Raw genomic sequence first — 20,082 nt, 5'->3', positions numbered from 1 at the left:
TCCTGGATTATTAATCAAATAATCATGGAGTTGTGTTTTGTTAATTAGTTAAATGGTATTTTTGTGAAATGTATTATGAGAATTATGTGATTTTTAAATGAAATTTTGTTTAAAAATTTACAGTGTTACATGTCCACGTGATATCTTGCCGAACGGAGGTTTATATGATCACTTATCTTAGAACACATTACTGTCTAAGTCAGACTTCGGCGGGGTTTTGAGAGCTACAATTTGCGAGTCAATTTTTGAAGTTATACTTGTAATTATAGTTATTAGACTTATCCAAGTGGGAAATTGTTGGATTAGGTGTATATGCCCATAATTATAATCAAGGTTGCAGAACTCGTTACTCGGCATCTTCTCAGCCAACTACCGAGTAGCGAGTACTCGGGGAGTACTCGGATTCGGTAATTCTTGTAGAAATATTTTAAAGAAAATTTTATATGTCAAAACCATAAGTAAATATCATAATTTTAATTGAAATATATAACAAAATTAGATACATGTGAATACATAAAACCTAGAACACACACAATTGTCCTAATTCGTGAATAATTACTGAAAATTTAAGATATATATATATATATATATATATATATATATATATATATATATATACTAATAATCACATGTGTGTGTTAAATAATAAATCATTAAGTGTATTATACATATTAATCTTGAAATTCTTGATTTTTTTTCTATTTTTATGACAATTTTGACCGTTTGACCAAGTTTGAACGAGTTGACCAACTTTGACCGAGGTGGCCGAGTTTGACCGAGTAAGACCGAGTAGGCCCGAGTTAGAGAGATATTGTAACACCAAAAATTTCAAAACAATTTTCATTTAAAAATAATCGTTTAAATCTTAAAAACACTTTGCTTAAAATCTCATTCATAATCGAATTACAAAACATAACTCCATTTTCGCTTGCATAATAAACCAGGATTCTCAAAATATGACTCTTTCTCTGGTGTGCCCAATCGAGCCGGTGCCATCCCGTGATCCTGAGAGAAACCTAAAACACATAACACAAAACACTGTATGCACAAAGCTTAGTGAGTTCCCCAAAATACCACACACGTAACACATATTAGCCACTCGAGGCTATAACTCTGTGGGTCCGTGGACCCTACTCTATGAACCTTCCGGTTCTAACTCTGTGAACCTTCCGGTTCTAACTCTGGGAACCTTCCGGTTCTAACTCTATAAACATGCACAGCATAAATCACATAGAAATAATGTAGTACAACACATAACATACACAGCATACAAATACTCTGTCACATAACTCTGGTTACCTACTCAAGGTAAAGTATAGTGAGAAGACTCACCTGGAAATCAGAAAGCAATTATCTGCACATGCGAACCTCGGACTCGCCACCGCCTAACACATAAGGCAAATATCTCTAATTAATACTCGAAGTCCAAACTCTGATTAACCGGCTATTACTCTTTCCCTCTCTAGTAAGGTAATGGGTAAAAGACCGTTTTACCCCTCCCTGACCTCTATTACCTCTATTCACCAAAACTCCCAAAGTCAACATAAGACAACTCAAGTCAACGGTCAACACTGACCAGACTCGGCGAATACTCAAGAGTGACTCGGCAAGTCCACGCGGGTTCTCTAAATCCTATTTAAACATCTTAGACACGATGAGTTCCCTCTCCACTCGTCGAGTTACTCGGCAACGAAACGCGGGGCAACCCTAACTCAACTCATCGAGTCTGCCTATGGACTCGGCGAGTTGCTCCCATGACAACCCTTATCTAACCTTCTGAGGTCAGATCTGCTTCACCAACCCATAGATCTAACTCCCCCAAAGCCAATAACCACGAAAAGGTCTAACCTTGGGCACTCATGCAAGGTTCTACAAGCTCATTTGGGTGAAACCCTTCATTACATAACAACCCTAGCTCAAAACTCCAAATAGAATGCATAAAGCAGGATGGAAGGGACTCTCTGGACCTCTTTGGGTCTAGATCTATGACTTCACACTCAATGGGACACTATACCCCACGAATCAAGCCATAAAAGAAGCTAGAAAACCCTAAAATCACCAATCTTAACCAAAACAGAAAAGGGAGAACGATTTGATACCTCTATTGTGAAGATATAAGCTCAGAAGCTCTGAATCGACACCCCCCTTGACCTCCCTTTGCTGGAAATGACTACTCCATTGCACAACCACTTCAAGAATGCTCCAAAATGGCTCTTCTTCACTCTCTTAGCTCTCTGGTTCGATAGGAGTCTCTCAAAGGTGTAGGTGGCCGCCACTAGAGGCCATAAGGGCCTGTAAATAGGTCCCAAACCCAGACAATTAGGGTTTTCCTTGACAACGCTGACTCGGTGAGTCCAAATACCAGACTTGTCGAGTCCTTTCATTAAACTGGTCCCCAAAACGCGATTCTACTCGACGAGTTGAGGCGTCAACTCGCCGAGTCTCCTTATTCCCCAATATAAAATACTCAAATTCCCATACCTGGATATCCGGATGTTACGATTCTCCCACACTAGAATCAGACTTCGCCCTCGAAGTCTCACTCTTGAAACAACTCTGGATGCTGCTCACGCATCTCGTGCTCCGGCTCCCAAGTAAGCTCTGACCCCTTCCGGTGTTGCCACTGGACCTGCACCAGAGGCACCTCTTTGTTCCTTAGAACCTTGATCTTTCGATCCCGACTAGCCACCGGTCTCCCAACGTAGTTCAGGCCCACATCCACCTGAATATCCTTTAATGGCACTACTGACGACTCCTCGGCTATACACTTTCGCAGCTGCAACACATGGAAAGTGTCATGGATCTGACCTAGCTCTGCACGTAGCTCCAACCGGTACGCTACCCTGCCTACCCTCGCGATCACCCGAAAAGGACCGATATATCGGGGCCCCAACTTGCCCCTCTTCCTGAATCGGATCACTCCTTCCCAAGGAGAGACCTTCAGGAGTACACAGTCACCGACCAAAAATTCGAGCTCGAACCGGCGCCTGTCCGCATAACTCTTCTGGCGACTCTGAGCGGTCAACAACCTCTGCCTGACCTGTTGTATCTGCTCTGACGTCTGAAGCACGATCTCTGTACTTCCCATAACACGTTGCTCTACCTCTCCCCATCAAATGGGGTCCGACACCCCCTTCCCTACAACAGCTCAAAGGGTGGCATACTGATGCACTAATGATGCCTGTTATTGTAGGAAAACTCTGGCAAGGGCAAATACGGGCCACAATTTCCCCCCGAAATCTAATACACATGCCTGAAACATATCCTCGAGCGTCTGAATCGTTCGCTTGCTCTGAAGTGTCCACATACATCACCATGGTAAACTCTAGCTCATTTCTCATATTCATCTTCGATACCGAGCACCAGGTCAGCTTTTTGCCCCACAGCTGAACCCCCAAAAGTCACACATAACATGATCCAAAATATCTCACTAACTTCCTCCCTGTGACCACTATCACGGCCCAGTGACATGCAAGTCACGAAATTCCCTTTTCCTCATAAAAAAATACAACCCAATCGAAGATCGACTCAGCTCTAACCTCTGGCGCCTGCTACGCATATTCCCCCTTTAAGGAAATCAATCGATCTCATAACTCTGAACCTCAGATGAAATCCTCAAGAACTTTTCGTCACGACTGCCTCTAGTCGTTCCAAGTCTCGTACCAATCCAATACCAAACAACTCAACTGTCCAAAAACATCACTGACTCATAGACTGGACCACGAAATCATCATACTCCCCCACCTCGACTCATCAACCGACATTCCAACACGTGGATCATCCCAAGAACAGGGACCCACTCCCATATTCAATACCCAACATAGATAGAAAAACCACTGCCCTGATTAACTCGACTGGACTCCCCACTGATACCTCTACAATACGCCCTACTATACTCAAATAGGTGTAACGTGGTCCTCGACCATCTCAGTCCCAACTGACTATCTGCTTATGGTAAATCACTGCCTCGCGGCACACATGCTACCTTATACTCTGATGGAAAATCATCATCAATGACAACCTGCAGGGTTTACCCCCAAACCCAAAACTTAAACATCTTGCCTCTCATGTTCCGCACACGAACATAAATAGCACCACCAGGTCATAGAAAGTGACATCTCCTCTATCGACTGATTGCTCAACTTTGACCGAAATTCTCCCCTCCCTCTAAATCCTTACCAAAATACTCTGAAAGGCTCTCGACCTCCCTCTCAAGGGACGCCTCTTCGAACTCAATCATGGACCAAAGGCCTAAAACCCATAGCGTCCAATCTCTACCTCATCAATCGTGACCGAATAACCGAAGAACCACAAGCATCATTCACTACGAACTATGGTACTCCGCCCATGAAATCTCTTCTCAATATGCTCCAGTGTATGGTACCCGAATCATAGCATCACTCCTCCATCTGCTCCGATGTATGGTACTTGAACCATAACATTACTCCTCAATCCGCTCCGATGTATGGTACTCGAACCATAACATCACTCTTCAATCCGCTCCGATGTATGGTACTCGAACCATAACATCACTCTTCAATCCGCTCCGATGTATGGTACTCGAATCATAACATCACTCCTCAATCCGCTCTGATGTATGGTACTCGAACCATAACATCAGTCTTCAATCCGCTCCGATGTATGGTACTCGAACCATAACATCACTCCTCAATCCGCTCCGATGTATGGTACTCGAACCATAACATCACTCTTCAATCCACTCATTAGAACCTTCAGAATACTCCTTGTATCAAGTATGGGTCCTTTGCTTTCAGTAGTACGGGCCCATACTACCTGCGACATCTACCCATACTTTCCACACGGACTATCCCGGAATTCCTAAGTAGCTGCTCGACCTTCTTGTTCACCAATTCCGTCACGCGCTCGCTCCCCATCGAAATTCTCTACTCTATCAACGCACTCATCTGGCTAAGATTACTCCCTAGGCTCCTCCTAGATTCCCACACTTCTCTGCCCTCAGCTGCTGAAGAGCTCCTAATGAGGCCAGCCATCTACCTCCTGAATATCGTCATATTCGCTTGGTAGTTGACTCCCATCATCGAGAGTTCCACAAAGCACGAAGCAATCAGCATTCAAGCATCGAAGAATATATATCACTCACTCTGGGTGAGAACTCCGCTTGCTCTGCTCATCCTCGAAAGTACCACCGAACTCTGCAACTCTTCCTCTCGCGGGTTCTAACTATTCTCTCGCTAAGTACCACGGTACTTATCTAGGTATCTCCCGTAGATCACTCCTCTACTCAATTCCCCTAAAGGATTCCAACTAAATATTCTCACTCATCACATACTCAAAAGCACATCGCATATAACAGAAATTCCTAGGCTAAGGCATCACAAATCAGGCCACTCTAGTCCTAAGATATGGAATACCTAGCCTATCTCTAGCATGCAATAATATCTCATAAAGTGCATCAAAAATATCTCATAACACAAAAGTAAGGGGTATTTTGGGAAATCACCGTCCGGGCTCTAGCTGATTGTACACACTGCTCTTTCTCGCTTTCTCTTTGAACTCTTACTCGCTTTAAAAAAAAATTATTTCTTTGAAAACTTTTCTTACTTCCTCAGTTTGAGTCCAGATTTACCCGAAGGCGCTTCCGAATCCCTCAAACCAAGGCTCTAATACCAACTTGTAACATAGAAAATTTCAAAACAAATTTCATTTAAAAATAATCGTTTAAATCTTAAAAACACTTTGCTTAAAATCTCATTCATAATCGAATTACAAAACATAACTCTATTTTCACTTGCATAATAAACCAGGATTCTCAAAACATGACTCTTTCTCTAATGTGTACAATCGAGCCGGTGTCGTCCCGTGATCCTAAGAGAAACCTGAAACACATAACACAAAACACTGTAAGCACGAAGCTTAGTGAGTTCCCTAAAATACCACACACGTAACACATATTAGCCACTCGAGGCTATAACTCTGTGGGTCCGTGGACCCTACTCTGTGAACCTTTCGGTTCTAACTCTGTGAACCTTCCGCTTCTAACTCTGGGAACCTTCCGGTTCTAACTCTGTAAACATGCACATCATATATCACATAGAAATAATGCAGTACAACACATAACACACACAGCATACAAATACTCTGTCACATAACTCTGGTTACCTACTCAAGGTAAAGTATAGTGAGAAGACTCACCTGAAACCAGAAAGCAATTATCTGCACATGCGAACCTCGGACTCGCCACCGCCTAACACATAAGGCAAATATCTCTAATTAATACTCGAAGTCCCAACTCTAACTAACCGGGGATTACTCTTTCCCTCTCTAGTCAGGTAATGGGTAAAAGACCATTTTACCCCTCCCTGACCTCTATTACCTCTGTTGACCAAAACTCCCTAAGTCAACATAAGACAACTCAGGTCAACGGTCAACACTGACCAGACTCGGCGAATACTCAAGAGTGACTCGACGAGTCCATGCGGGTTCTCTAAATCCTTTTTAAACCTCTTAGACACGACGAGTTTCCTCTCCACTCGTCGAGTTACTCGGCAACGAAACGCGGGACAACCCCGACTCGACTCGTCGAGTCTGCCTATGGACTCGGCGAGTTGCTCCCATGACAACCCTTATCTAACCTTCTGAGGTCAGATCTGCTTCACCAACCCATAGATCTAACTCCCCCAAAGCCAATAACCACGAAAAGGTCTAACCTTGGGCACTCATGCAAGGTTCTACAAGCTCATTTGGGTGAAACCCTTCATTACATAACAACCCTAGCTCAAAACTCCAAATAGAATGCATAAAGCAGGATGGAAGGGACTCTCTGTACCTCTTTGGGTCCAGATCTATGACTTCACACTCAATGGGACACTATACCCCACAAATCAAGCCATAAAAGAAGCTAGAAAACCCTAAAATCACCAATCTTAACCAAAACAGAAAAGGGAGAACGATTTGATACCTCTATTGTGAAGATACAAGCTCAGAAGCTCTGAATCGACACCCCCCTTGACCTCCCTTTGCTGGAAATGACTACTCCATTGCACAACCACTTCAAGAATGCTCCAAAATGGCTCTTCTTCACTCTCTTAGCTCTCTGGTTCGATAGGAGTCTCTCAAAGGTGTAGGTGGCCGCCACTAGAGGCCATAAGGGCCTGTAAATAGGTCCCAAACCCAGACAATTAGGGTTTTCCTTGACAACGCTGACTCGGTGAGTCCAAATACCAGACTTGTCAAGTCCCTTAATTAAACTGGTCCCCAAAACGCGATTCTACTCGACGAGTTGAGGCTCAACTCGCCGAGTCTCCTTATTCCCCAATATAAAATACTCAAATTCCCATACCTGGATATCCGGATGTTACGATTCTCCCACACTAGAATCAGACTTCGCCCTCGAAGTCTCACTCTTGAAACAACTCTGGATGCTGCTCACGCATCTCGTGCTCCGGCTCCCAAGTAAGCTCTGACCCCTTCCGGTGTTGCCACTGGACCTGCACCAGAGGCACCTCTTTGTTCCTTAGAACCTTGATCTTTCGATCCCGACTAGCCACCGGTCTCCCAACGTAGTTCAGGCCCACATCCACCTGAATATCCTTTAATGGCACTACTGACGACTCCTCGGCTATACACTTTTGCAGCTGCAACACATGGAAAGTGTCATGGATCTGACCTAGCTCTGCACGTAGCTCCAACCGGTACGCTACCCTGCCTACCCTCGCGATCACCCGAAAAGGACCGATATATCGGGGCCCCAACTTGCCCCTCTTCCTGAATCGGATCACTCCTTCCCAAGGAGAGACCTTCAGGAGTACACAGTCACCGACCAAAAATTCGAGCTCGAACCGGCGCCTGTCCGCATAACTCTTCTGGCGACTCTGAGCGGTCAACAACCTCTGTCTGACCTGTTGTATCTGCTCTGACGTCTGAAGCACGATCTCTGTACTTCCCATAACACGTTGCTCTACCTCTCCCCATCAAATGGGGTCCGACACCCCCTTCCCTACAACAGCTCAAAGGGTGGCATACTGATGCACTAATGATGCCTGTTATTGTAGGAAAACTCTGGCAAGGGCAAATACGGGCCACAATTTCCCCCCGAAATCTAATACACATGCCCGAAACATATCCTCGAGCGTCTGAATCGTTCGCTTGCTCTGAAGTGTCCACATACATCACCATGGTAAACTCTAGCTCATTTCTCATATTCATCTTCGATACCGAGCACCAGGTCAGCTTTTTGCCCCACAGCTGAACCCCCAAAAGTCACACATAACATGATCCAAAATATCTCACTAACTTCCTCCCTGTGACCACTATCACGGCCCAGTGACATGCAAGTCACGAAATTCCCTTTTCCTCATAAAAAAATACAACCCAATCGAAGATCGACTCAGCTCTAACCTCTGGCGCCTGCTACGCATATTCCCCCTTTAAGGAAATCAATCGATCTCATAACTCTGAACCTCAGATGAAATCCTCAAGAACATTTCGTCACGACTGCCTCTAGTCGTTCCAAGTCTCGTACCAATCCAATACCAAACAACTCAACTGTCCAAAAACATCACTGACTCATAGACTGGACCACGAAATCATCATACTCCCCCACCTCGACTCATCAACCGACATTCCAACACGTGGATCATCCCAAGAACAGGGACCCACTCCCATATTCAATACCCAACATAGATAGAAAAACCACTGCCCTGATTAACTCGACTGGACTCCCCACTGATACCTCTACAATACGCCCTACTATACTCAAATAGGTGTAACGTGGTCCTCGACCATCTCAGTCCCAACTGACTATCTGCTCATGGTAAATCACTGCCTCGCGGCACACATGCTACCTTATACTCTGATGGAAAATCATCATCAATGACAACCTGCAGGGTTTACCCCCAAACCCAAAACTTAAACATCATGCCTCTCATGTTCCGCACACGAACATAAATAGCACCACCAGGTCATAGAAAGTGACATCTCCTCTATCGACTGATTGCTCAACTTTGACCGAAATTCTCCCCTCCCTCTAAATCCTTACCAAAATACTCTGAAAGGCTCTCGACCTCCCTCTCAAGGGACGCCTCTTCGAACTCAATCATGGACCAAAGGCCTAAAACCCATAGCGTCCAATCTCTACCTCATCAATCGTGACCGAATAACCGAAGAACCACAAGCATCATTCACTACGAACTATGGTACTCCGCCCATGAAATCTCTTTTCAATATGCTCCAGTGTATGGTACCCGAATCATAGCATCACTCCTCCATCTGCTCCGATGTATGGTACTTGAACCATAACATTACTCCTCAATCCGCTCCGATGTATGGTACTCGAACCATAACATCACTCTTCAATCCGCTCCGATGTATGGTACTCGAACCATAACATCACTCTTCAATCCGCTCCGATGTATGGTACTCGAACCATAACATCACTCCTCAATCCGCTCTGATGTATGGTAATCGAACCATAACATCAGTCTTCAATCCGCTCCGATGTATGGTACTCGAACCATAACATCAGTCTTCAATCCACTCCGATGTATGGGTCAATCTCGTCTTTTCGTCTCGACTTCATATCTCTCTGTAAAGCAACCGACGACCCCCACACCACCATCTGCAAACCCTAAGCCGTCGTCTAAGGATATCCACTCTTCCTCCTTCCCATTTGACTAATTCTTCGTCAGCTCTTGTTGAATACATGTCTCCCAAATCAAAGCAGGAAGATGAGGACCTCGAGGTGAAGCGATATCCAATTAAGGAAACATCTAGAACGAATGTTAGGTTTTACCCCTGATCCCATTGCAATGAGTCAGCTTATGCAAAGTCCAGCTATTTCACATTTCATTCAGCGTCTCCTTTCAAACCCACAAAACACGAATCTGGTTTTTGGCTTCTTCTACACTCCAGTTTCAGAAACTCAATCCCCATGAAAACCCACTTCAGAATGAGCAACAGTCCAGCTATTTCGATGGGAAATGGGTTTTTGACGATTCAACACACCCTTTGTATAAAGAAGACGAGTGTGAATTTCTCACACAATCGTTGCTTTTGTTTGATTTCATTTAATTTTGTCAAATTGCAGGGTTTTTCTGAATCCGTCAACTCCTTCTTTAATCGGCTGATTTTCATCTTGTTTTAACGATTCGTTTACAAAAAGTTTTGTTCTTTTTTTGTTAATTTATCTTTAACAGAAAAATGAATCAAAATCAAACTCATTGACTTTTAAATTTGTCGACAAATCGTAGCTTTCGTGACCGGTTTTATTAATGAGATCGAAGGATTTGTAACTTAGGGTTTTAGTGAAGATGTTGGGCGCTGGATTGCAGCATGGACGTAGTAGTGGTGGAGAGGATAGGTTTTACATGCCGGCGAAAGCGAGAAGGATTCGTAAGCATCAAGAGAACCTCCGTAGAGCTCAAAGTAACATTACTCCGACCCAATCTACGACATCTTCTGTCAGGGAGGAGCCGGAGAATCAACTCATGCAACCATCAAATCCGGAGCCGTTGGAATCCTCAGTGGTGGCGGTGCCGGCAACATCATCGTTGTGTAATCTTGAACGGTTTTTGGAAACTGTTACGCCTTCTGTTCCGGTTCAACATCTCTCCAAGGTCTGTACCGATATTAATCTTTTATATTGAAATGAGTTGAATTAATTCAAATTAGTCGTCTCAGTTTATACTTGTATTGCTAATTCGTTATATCATGGAGTAAAGTAACTTATAGGAACATTTGGTTTATTCAATTTGAGTATGCGATAGTCAATTAATCAGATTTTTGATTTATAATTTAGTAGTATAATTTACTTTACATTTTAGCTGTGGTTTTCTCTTTCTCCATTGGCACTACTCCGAAATTCATGTTTGAAAGCAAATGAAGTCAGCTTGAATTATTATTCAGTGAGCCCTGAGGGTGGCCTTTCAGTTTTTATGAGTGAACAGAGTTTGCCTTTAATGTTATATTTCTATTGTTTAATCAAGGATTCCATATATTGACAATCAAAATATATGTGTTTCTGCTAAAGCACACCATCTTCCAAAAAGAATTAGAGTACAATAAAATGGTTAATGTTCAGTAATCATGTATAAACAGGGGTATTGTAGTTGTGTATTTGATCCAAATAATGATTTTACTTGAACTTTATGGTAGTAGAGAACTATGAGAGGATGGAGGACAAGTGATGTGGAATATCAACCATACTTTGTTCTTGGTGATTTGTGGGAATCTTTCAAGGAGTGGAGTGCTTATGGTGCTGGAGTTCCTTTAATATTGAATGAAGCTAATTGTGTGATCCAATATTATGTGCCTTATTTATCTGGAATTCAAATATATGTAGACCCTTTGAAGTCTTCAATAAATTCCAGGTACTGGAACAGTAAATATCTTCCTTTCTTCCTCTTTCTTGTTTAGGGTTATGTCAGGCTCCTTTTCAACTAGTAGCATCTATTATGCTTCTTTATGAAATTTAAATAATCTAGTTATTCTGTTGCTTTACAGGCAACTAACTGAGGATATTGATGATAACTCATTTACAGATTCAAGTAGTGATGGGAGCAGTGATTATGAACAGGAAAGGGGTTCTTTACATTATCTAAGGGAGAAGAGTAATAATCTGTTGGGTTTTGAGCAATCTAACACTTCCTAAGTGTGCATGCAACCCTAATAAACCTTGGATCTATGTTTGTCTAAATACATGCAAAATAATAATTTTCCAAGGTTTATAACCTATCTAACATGGCATGGGGAACATTTCAACATAAAAGAGTTAGAAGAGATTACATACCTTTGTTGTGTTGGGTTCTTAGGAGTTTGAGGGCCAAGCACCAATAGTGTGAATGCCTCAAATGGAATCACAAACACCACAAACTCTTGGAAAACTTTGAGAGAGTATACACACTCTTGTATTTTCGGCCACACACATGCACACACACACTAGAACACTAGCTTTCTCTTAGGCTATCTTAGGCTCTCTTTCATGCTCCATAAGCATGCTTATATAGTATGCATGGTTAGGGTGAAACCCTAATAACCCATGTCTTTTCCTATTCCAAGGATCCATGGGTCAAAAGCTCCATGGATCATCCATGGACTTCCACATAAGCCTAGCCCATTAACAAATGAGTATTAGCCCACACTATATAAAACAAATAGCCCATAATTTAATTAGTATTCCTTTTAATCTCTAAATTAATCCATAATTAATTTAAGACTAAAACTAATTAAATAACGTAACTTCATATTAATATATTATAACTCATAATATATTAATAAACATATGTGTATAACTCTCATAAAATTATCCATAATAGTTTGGATGAGATGCAACCCAAATGGACCATGCCGGTCGGGTCAAGTATATACCAAATAAGTTATGGACTTAGACACCTTATCCAACAGACTCCCACTTGGATAAGTCTAATAACTATATTTGCCTATAACTTCAGGAACCAACCAACAATCGTAGCTCTCGAAAACTCCCTCGAACAATGAAGACTCTGTCGAACTATGAAGCGCCATTTTAGATAAGTGATCACATAATCCTCTGTTCTCATGATATCAGCCGGACAAACACATGGAACTATGTCTTGCTTATTGTCTAGCAGTTGTTTCTCGATTATCCGATTTGTTTGACGAAGAACTTCACTGAACACATCGGTTTAGTTCTGACCAGGCCTGGTATATGGGTCAACACAAAATCATCGAGGGGCCCGGATATCGCTTCTATTTCTAGAAGGAACAGATAAACTTCGACTGATATGCTTGTTCTACTACTTATTGAATTGTACACAAAGGCACGTTTTATAACATCAAGTTACTGATGCGTTTACGTGCAATCAATGCACAACCAACTCATAGGTAACAACTCATATCTCTAGGTTTAAAGATTTATATGATGTTATCGTCTCACGATCACTCGAGATAAATTCCATGAAGTGATACAAGTGAGCGTGGGTTTATACCAATACTCGTAACTTATGAGTACTCATGAATGTTGCAGCAACCATTGCCATGCCTAAACACCTTTAAGGCATCTACAAACCCAATTCATGACAATCTTGATTCATACCTACTTCCGACGTATGATCGATTGTGGAGGTTTGAACAAATTAATTATTCTGGAAGTCAAAACATGCAAAACTGAAACAATAGTAAATAATTGACAATGATAGTAACACTTTACTCATAAATAAATCACAAATTTTATTCATCATCAAACGTCGATTACATTTTACAAGTTTCAGGAAAACTATCTAATCTGTAAAACTAATATCGTCCCTCAGCCCGATGCGTCTCGCATGCTGAAAATGCTTAACCCTCGTCAGTCCCTTCGTAAGGGGATCTGCAGGATTCTCATCTGACGATATCCTCCTTGTCACAAGGAGTCCTTCTTCAATCTTGTGCCTTATGAAGTGATATTTTCTGTCAATGTGTCGGGATCTGCCATGATCTCTTGGTTCCTTGGCTAAGATAACCGCAGCATTGTTGTCACAGAAAATTTCTATAGGTTCCTTAATAGCTGGTACAACTCCAAGGTCTCCGATGAAGTTCTTTAGCCATATCGCCTCCTTCGCTGCTTCACTCGCTGCTATATACTCTGATTCACAAGTCGAATCAGCCACCGTCTCCTGCTTGGAACTCTTCCAAGAAATTGCCCCTCCATTTAAGGTAAAGATCCAGCCCGACTGAGAGCGGAAATTATCCCTATCAGTCTGAAAACCAGCATCACTATACCCTAATATTCTCAAGTCATCACTGCCACCAAGGGTAAGGACCCAATCCTTAGTCCTCCGCAGGTACTTGAGAATGTTCTTTACCGCGGTCCAATGAGCCTTGCCAGGGTTCCCCTGATACCTGCTGACCATGCTCAAAGCAAATGCCACATCAGGACGGGTACAAGTCATAGCATACATTATCGAGCCAACTGCGGAAGCATATGGTAATTGGCTCATCTCAGCTATCTCAGCCTCTGTACTCGGACTCTGAGTCTTACTCAGTTTGGTATTGCTTTGGATCGGTAAATCTCCTTTCTTGGAATTCTCCATGTTGAACCTTTTCAACACCTTTTCCAAGTAGATACTCTGACTAAGTCCAATTAGTCTTCTACTCCTTTCTCTTAATATCCTTATCCCTAGGATATAGGTAGCCTCCCCTAGGTCCTTCATAGCAAAGCACTTCCCAAGCCAGGACTTAACCTCCTGCAAGGTTGGGATGTCATTTCCTATGAGTAGTATGTCATCCACATACAGTACCAAGAAGCTAACTATACTCCCACTAGCTCTGACATACACGCAAGACTCATCTTCGCTTCTCAAGAAGCCAAACTCTTTTACCTTCTCATCAAAACAAAGATTCCAGCTACGAGATGCTTGTTTTAATCCATAAATGGATTTCTTAAGCTTGCATACTCTATTAGGGTACTCTGCATTGACAAAACCCTCTGGCTGATTCATGTACACATCCTCAGCCAACTTTCCATTAAGGAAAGCGGTTTTGACATCCATTTGCCATATTTCATAATCATGAAATGCTGCAATGGCTAACATAACCCTAATAGACTTAATCTTGGCCACCGGCGAGAAGGTTTCATCATAATCAATACCTTGAGTTTGAGTAAAACCCTTCGCAACCAGTCGAGCCTTATAAGTATGCACTTTTCCTTCCATGTCGGTCTTCTTTTTGAAGATCCATTTGCACCCGACTGTTTTACGACCTGGTACATTGTCAACCAAGTTCCAAACTTGATTGTCATACATGGACTGTATCTCGCTGTCCATAGCCTCCTTCCATTTAGCAGACTCCGGGCCTGCCATGGCTTCCTTAACACTGCTAGGTTCATCCAAATTTACTAGTGTACTATCACTAATAAACGTATCACCTTCCGTAGTAATATGAAAACCATAATAAAACGAAGGTGTGTTCCTAACCCGTGTGGAACGTCTCGGAGGTACAGACTCGTCAGCTGGATCAACAGGAGTTTCTACCTCAGGTTGATTGCTAGTGTCTGAGGTTCCTTCACCAATTGATTCTTGAATTTCTTCAAGATCAATCTGCCTCCCACTGTCTCCTTGGCTTATAAATTCTTTCTCGCGAAAGATCCCTCTTCGTGCTACAAAGACCACATTCTCACTGGGTCTGTAGAAAAGGTAACCGAAGGATTTCTGTGGGTAGCCGATGAAAATACACCTTTCACTTCGGGGTTCAAGCTTATCATGAGTTTCACGCCTCACGAAGGCTTCGCAACCCCAAATTTTGATGTGGTCCAAATTGGGAACCTTCCCAGTCCACATTTCATGAGGTGTTTTGGTAACCTTCTTTGTAGGGACTAGATTAAGGATATGGGCGGCAGTCTCTAAGGCATACCCCCAAAAAGAGATTGGTAACGAAACTCGACTCATCATAGAGCGAACCATGTCCAACAAGGTACGATTACGCCTCTCAGCTACACCATTCAGCTGTGGTGTCCTGGGAGGAGTCAATTGTGAGACAATCCCACACTCCTTAAGATAGTCAAGGAACTCGGTACTAAGATACTCACCACCTCGATCGGATCGAAGCATCTTAACGTTCCTGCCCAATTGATTTTCTACTTCCTGTTTGAATTCCTTAAACCTTTCAAAGGTTTCGGACTTGTGTTTGATCAAGTAGACATACCCATATCTACTATAATCATCAATAAAAGTCACATAATACCGATTAGCGTCCCTTGTGGCGGTTTTGAATGGCCCACATACATCAGTATGTATTAGGTCCAACAAACCTTCACCCCTCTCACAAGTTCCAGTGAAGGGTGATTTTGTCATTTTTCCAAGTAGACAAGATTCACAACTATCATCTGATTTGAGGTCAAATGATTCCAAGACTCCACTCTTTTGGAGTTGGTCTATGCGTTTCTTGTTTACATGTCCAAGACGACAATGCCACAATGATGCTTTATCTAGGCTAGTAGAAGAATCAATATACAACACATTATTTCCTAAGTTGTCTACAATCGACACAGTTTCATACACGCCATCACAAGGTAATGCTTTAAAATAAAATACATTATTAAAGAAAGCATTAATACCACCACATTCATTATCAAACGAAAAGGTAAAACCTTGTTTGTACAAAGCATGAAAAGAAATAATATTCCTCGCCATTTCAGACGATTATACACATTTATTCAAATCTAATTTTAACCCATTATTAAGCAACAAAGTATAAACTCCAATCTTGGAAACAGGTGAAGCCTTCCTATTCCCCATGATTAAGTTTATCTTCCCGTGCTCCACATCCTCACTTCTTCTTAGGCCCTGCAAATCAGAACATATGTGAATACCACATCCTGTATCAAGCACCCAAGAGTTAGAATATGTTGAGTAATTAGACAATATAGTGTAAATACCTGCATAGGTGGGTTTCACTTTCCCATCCTTTAGATCCTGCAAGTACTTAGGGCAGTTTCGCTTCCAGTGTGCCTTTTCATGGCAATAAAAGCATTCAGCATCCTTTGGAATGGCAGAAGGAGTGACAGAACCGTTCTTAGTCTTGGATGAGGAGCCTTCAAGAGACTTTCCCTTGGTACCCTTCGAAGGGTGCTTCCTCTTTTTCCCTTTGCCTTGCCCAATAGCTAAAACAGGGGTAGAAGTTGGAGTAGAAGTAGTAGAGGTAACAACCGCTTTACCCTCAAGACCGGTTTCCGCGGTCTTCAAGAGTCCTTGAAGCTTGCTGAGGGTAACTTCCTCCTTGTTCATATGATATGTCATTCGAAAATGATCATAACAAGAAGGCAAGGAGTGCAAAATGATGTCAATTGCTAACTCCTCGGGGATGTTAACATTCAGCTTCAGCAAACGGTCCACATACCTTTGCATCTTTTGCATGTGGCCCGTGACGGATTCACCGTCCTTCATGCGGGTAGTTATTATGGAGGAGATTATTTCATACCGCTCCTGACGAGCACTCTGATGGTACCTTTCCATCAAGTCTTGGTGCATCTCAAAAGGGTAGAAATCTTCATATGACTTTTGGAGCTCGGCTGTCATCGTGGCCATCATGATACATGCCACCTTAGTAGCATCTCTCTCATGAGTCCTGAATTCAGCGATCTCCTCAGGAGTAGCAGTAGACTCATCAAGTTCTTTTAACTCCTTATCGAGGACATATTCCTTGTCCTCGTAACGAGTAACCATCCTGATGTTCCTAATCCAATCCATGAAGTTGGAACCATCAAAGATGACCCTCCCACAAAGATTCATGAGAGAGAAAGAACCAGTTGGGTTAGAGCCTGAAGCATTAGTGTTGGAAGACATCTGAAAGAAGAAAGTAAGTTTAGATTAGATATTTAGGATCCTTAATAAGACACCCAAATGTAATATTAAGGCTAGGATCCAATCACAATATATTACACTTAGAAGAGGGATGCCGTAATCTAAGTAATAATATATTTGAAAGGTAGGCGAATGACGATTCACCAATTTCCACCATGAAAACGAAATGATTAATTAGGTTTAATTGGATTTGAAATTCCTAGATTCTTTTGAGATTCATTGAACTTTTCAATGGCATGTTTCAATCTCGATTGTGCCCTTCAAGTTTTGTGACTGGGATGCCGAGGATCACAAAACAAGGTGTGAATAACCATGCTAACTCACTTGGTACTCCTAATATTATCACCTAATCAATGTGCCGGTTAACCACACACGCTCCATTGATCTATGACAACATTAAGTTACCCTTCGTGATCCTTACTAGTCTAATTAGTGTGCCGGTTAACCACACACGCTCCACTAACGACTTGGTAAGGTACAAAGTGTGAATTCCATGGATTAGCACCATGTTCACATTTTCCTAAAATAACTAAGATTGGGAATTAAAAGAGTTTAGTTATTTTATAATATTCATTATACTTTTAATGAGGATTTAAAGTCGTTGTTCTACCCGTTCGGCTAACGACCCTCCACCGATCAAGCAAGCGGTGGGTGAGAGTATACACCCATTAAGTCGCCATTTTATAGGCAACAACCTTATACCCACCTTATAGACCGGCTTCGTGAATGAGGCCTACTAACGGTAAAACGACTTATTCTTATACATATATATAATAATTAACCATTAATGTTATAAATAGTATAAGGGTTGAATTTTAACTATTAAAACTCTAAGGTTTGGAATTAAAGTTTATTAAAGTGTGTGAAACTTTACAAATTCCAAAACTTGAGGACAAGTTTTGTAACTTTGCAAAACTCTTCATTTCATAACTTATGAATTAAAGGTTCATAAAAATGAAGACTCTTCATTTTCATGTAACTTATGTGTTTTAAGTGTGTGTTAAATGAAAGTGACCTTTGGTAATCCATAACTTGAGGACAAATTATGGACTCCATTAAAACACATAAATGATTAAGAATTAATTCTAAACAATTCAGCAAATAATTCCTATCATTTTCTAAATTCATAAGAACATGAACATGATCATCAAAAATTCAAGAATTATATGAACACATAAAATCATGGATTTTTGATATATGCTATTGTAAATGGATTAGAACAACCATTACACCAACTAAAATAAGTTTTACAACACCAAAACAATTTAGGGTAATGTTTCCAGTCCATTTCCAGCAGCAAAAGTCGAGATTCTGCATTCTTTCGATCCTACTCGCCGAGTGCACGAACGGACTCGTCGAGTAGGTTGAAGTTTGCCTTGGACTCGGCGAGTCCCCCCAATGGACTCGGCGAGTCTAGCATGCAGACAGCAACGATTTCGACTTTTTTCACTATTTTGCATCAAGTATCAAACAAGCAAGCTTAGGCTCTGATACCACTGTTGGGTTTTGAGCAATCTAACACTTCCTAAGTGTGCATGCAACCCTAATAAACCTTGGATCTATGTTTGTCTAAATACATGCAAAATAATAATTTTCCAAGGTTTATAACCTATCTAACATGGCATGGGGAACATTTCAACATAAAAGAGTTAGAAGAGATTACATACCTTTGTTGTGTTGGGTTCTTAGGAGTTTGAGGGCCAAGCACCAATAGTGTGAATGCCTCAAATGGAATCACAAACACCACAAACTCTTGGAAAACTTTGAGAGAGTATACACACTCTTGTATTTTCGGCCACACACATGCACACACACACTAGAACACTAGCTTTCTCTTAGGCTATCTTAGGCTCTCTTTCATGCTCCATAAGCATGCTTATATAGTATGCATGGTTAGGGTGAAACCCTAATAACCCATGTCTTTTCCTATTCCAAGGATCCATGGGTCAAAAGCTCCATGGATCATCCATGGACTTCCACATAAGCCTAGCCCATTAACAAATGAGTATTAGCCCACACTATATAAAACAAATAGCCCATAATTTAATTAGTATTCCTTTTAATCTCTAAATTAATCCATAATTAATTTAAGACTAAAACTAATTAAATAACGTAACTTCATATTAATATATTATAACTCATAATATATTAATAAACATATGTGTATAACTCTCATAAAATTATCCATAATAGTTTGGATGAGATGCAACCCAAATGGACCATGCCGGTCGGGTCAAGTATATACCAAATAAGTTATGGACTTAGACACCTTATCCAACATAATCATCACCCAAAGAATGACATTCTTCACCGAATGGATCATTTTTCAATGAATGATGAGAACAATGTAGTTCAAGAAGACTTTTCTAGTGATGATAGTGATTCTGCCACCACTCAAAGTTGCTTGATATTTGAGTACATGGAACATAGTCAGCCTTTGGGCAGAGAACCTTTGTGTGATAAGGTTAGCTTTAAAAAAAACAAAGAAAGTGGGTTTTATTCTTTATTTATAAATCTTTGGATAATTAGTTTAGTTCTGTTTTCTTGTTGCAACAGATACTTGATCTTGCACAACGCTTCCCTGAATTGAAAAGTCTAAGAAGTTGTGACTTGCTGCCATCTAGTTGGCTTTCTGTCGCTTGGTATGATTGCTAATAAGTACTAGAGTTTGGGAAGGAATGGAATGATTCATTCCATTGCTACAGACCAACCAAATATGATCACAACCCATTCCATTCCTTTGTGATTCCATTCCATTCCATCCAATCAAACAGATTCTTAATATGGT

The 20,082-nt window shown here is 41.4% G+C and overlaps 1 protein-coding gene across 1 annotated transcript; it reads left to right on the top strand.

Annotated features, from left to right (window-relative positions):
- Positions 1-10,289: 10,289 nt before the first annotated feature.
- LOC145089715 (uncharacterized) lies at positions 10,290-19,858 on the top strand. Its single transcript, XM_079028114.1, has 5 exons — positions 10,290-10,595; positions 10,803-10,883; positions 11,137-11,348; positions 11,482-11,588; positions 19,851-19,858. Exons 1-5 carry the CDS (start codon positions 10,290-10,292, stop codon positions 19,856-19,858), a joined length of 714 nt encoding a protein of 237 aa, XP_078884240.1.
- The last annotated feature ends 224 nt before the right edge of the window (positions 19,859-20,082 follow it).

This window comes from Lactuca serriola, chromosome 2 (genome assembly GCF_051521515.1).
Source record: "Lactuca serriola cultivar US96UC23 chromosome 2, Lser_US96UC23_V15, whole genome shotgun sequence".
Classification (NCBI taxonomy): domain Eukaryota; kingdom Viridiplantae; phylum Streptophyta; class Magnoliopsida; order Asterales; family Asteraceae; genus Lactuca; species Lactuca serriola.
The sequence above is the reverse complement of the archived record's forward strand: the minus strand, read 5'-3'. Positions and strand labels throughout refer to the sequence as shown.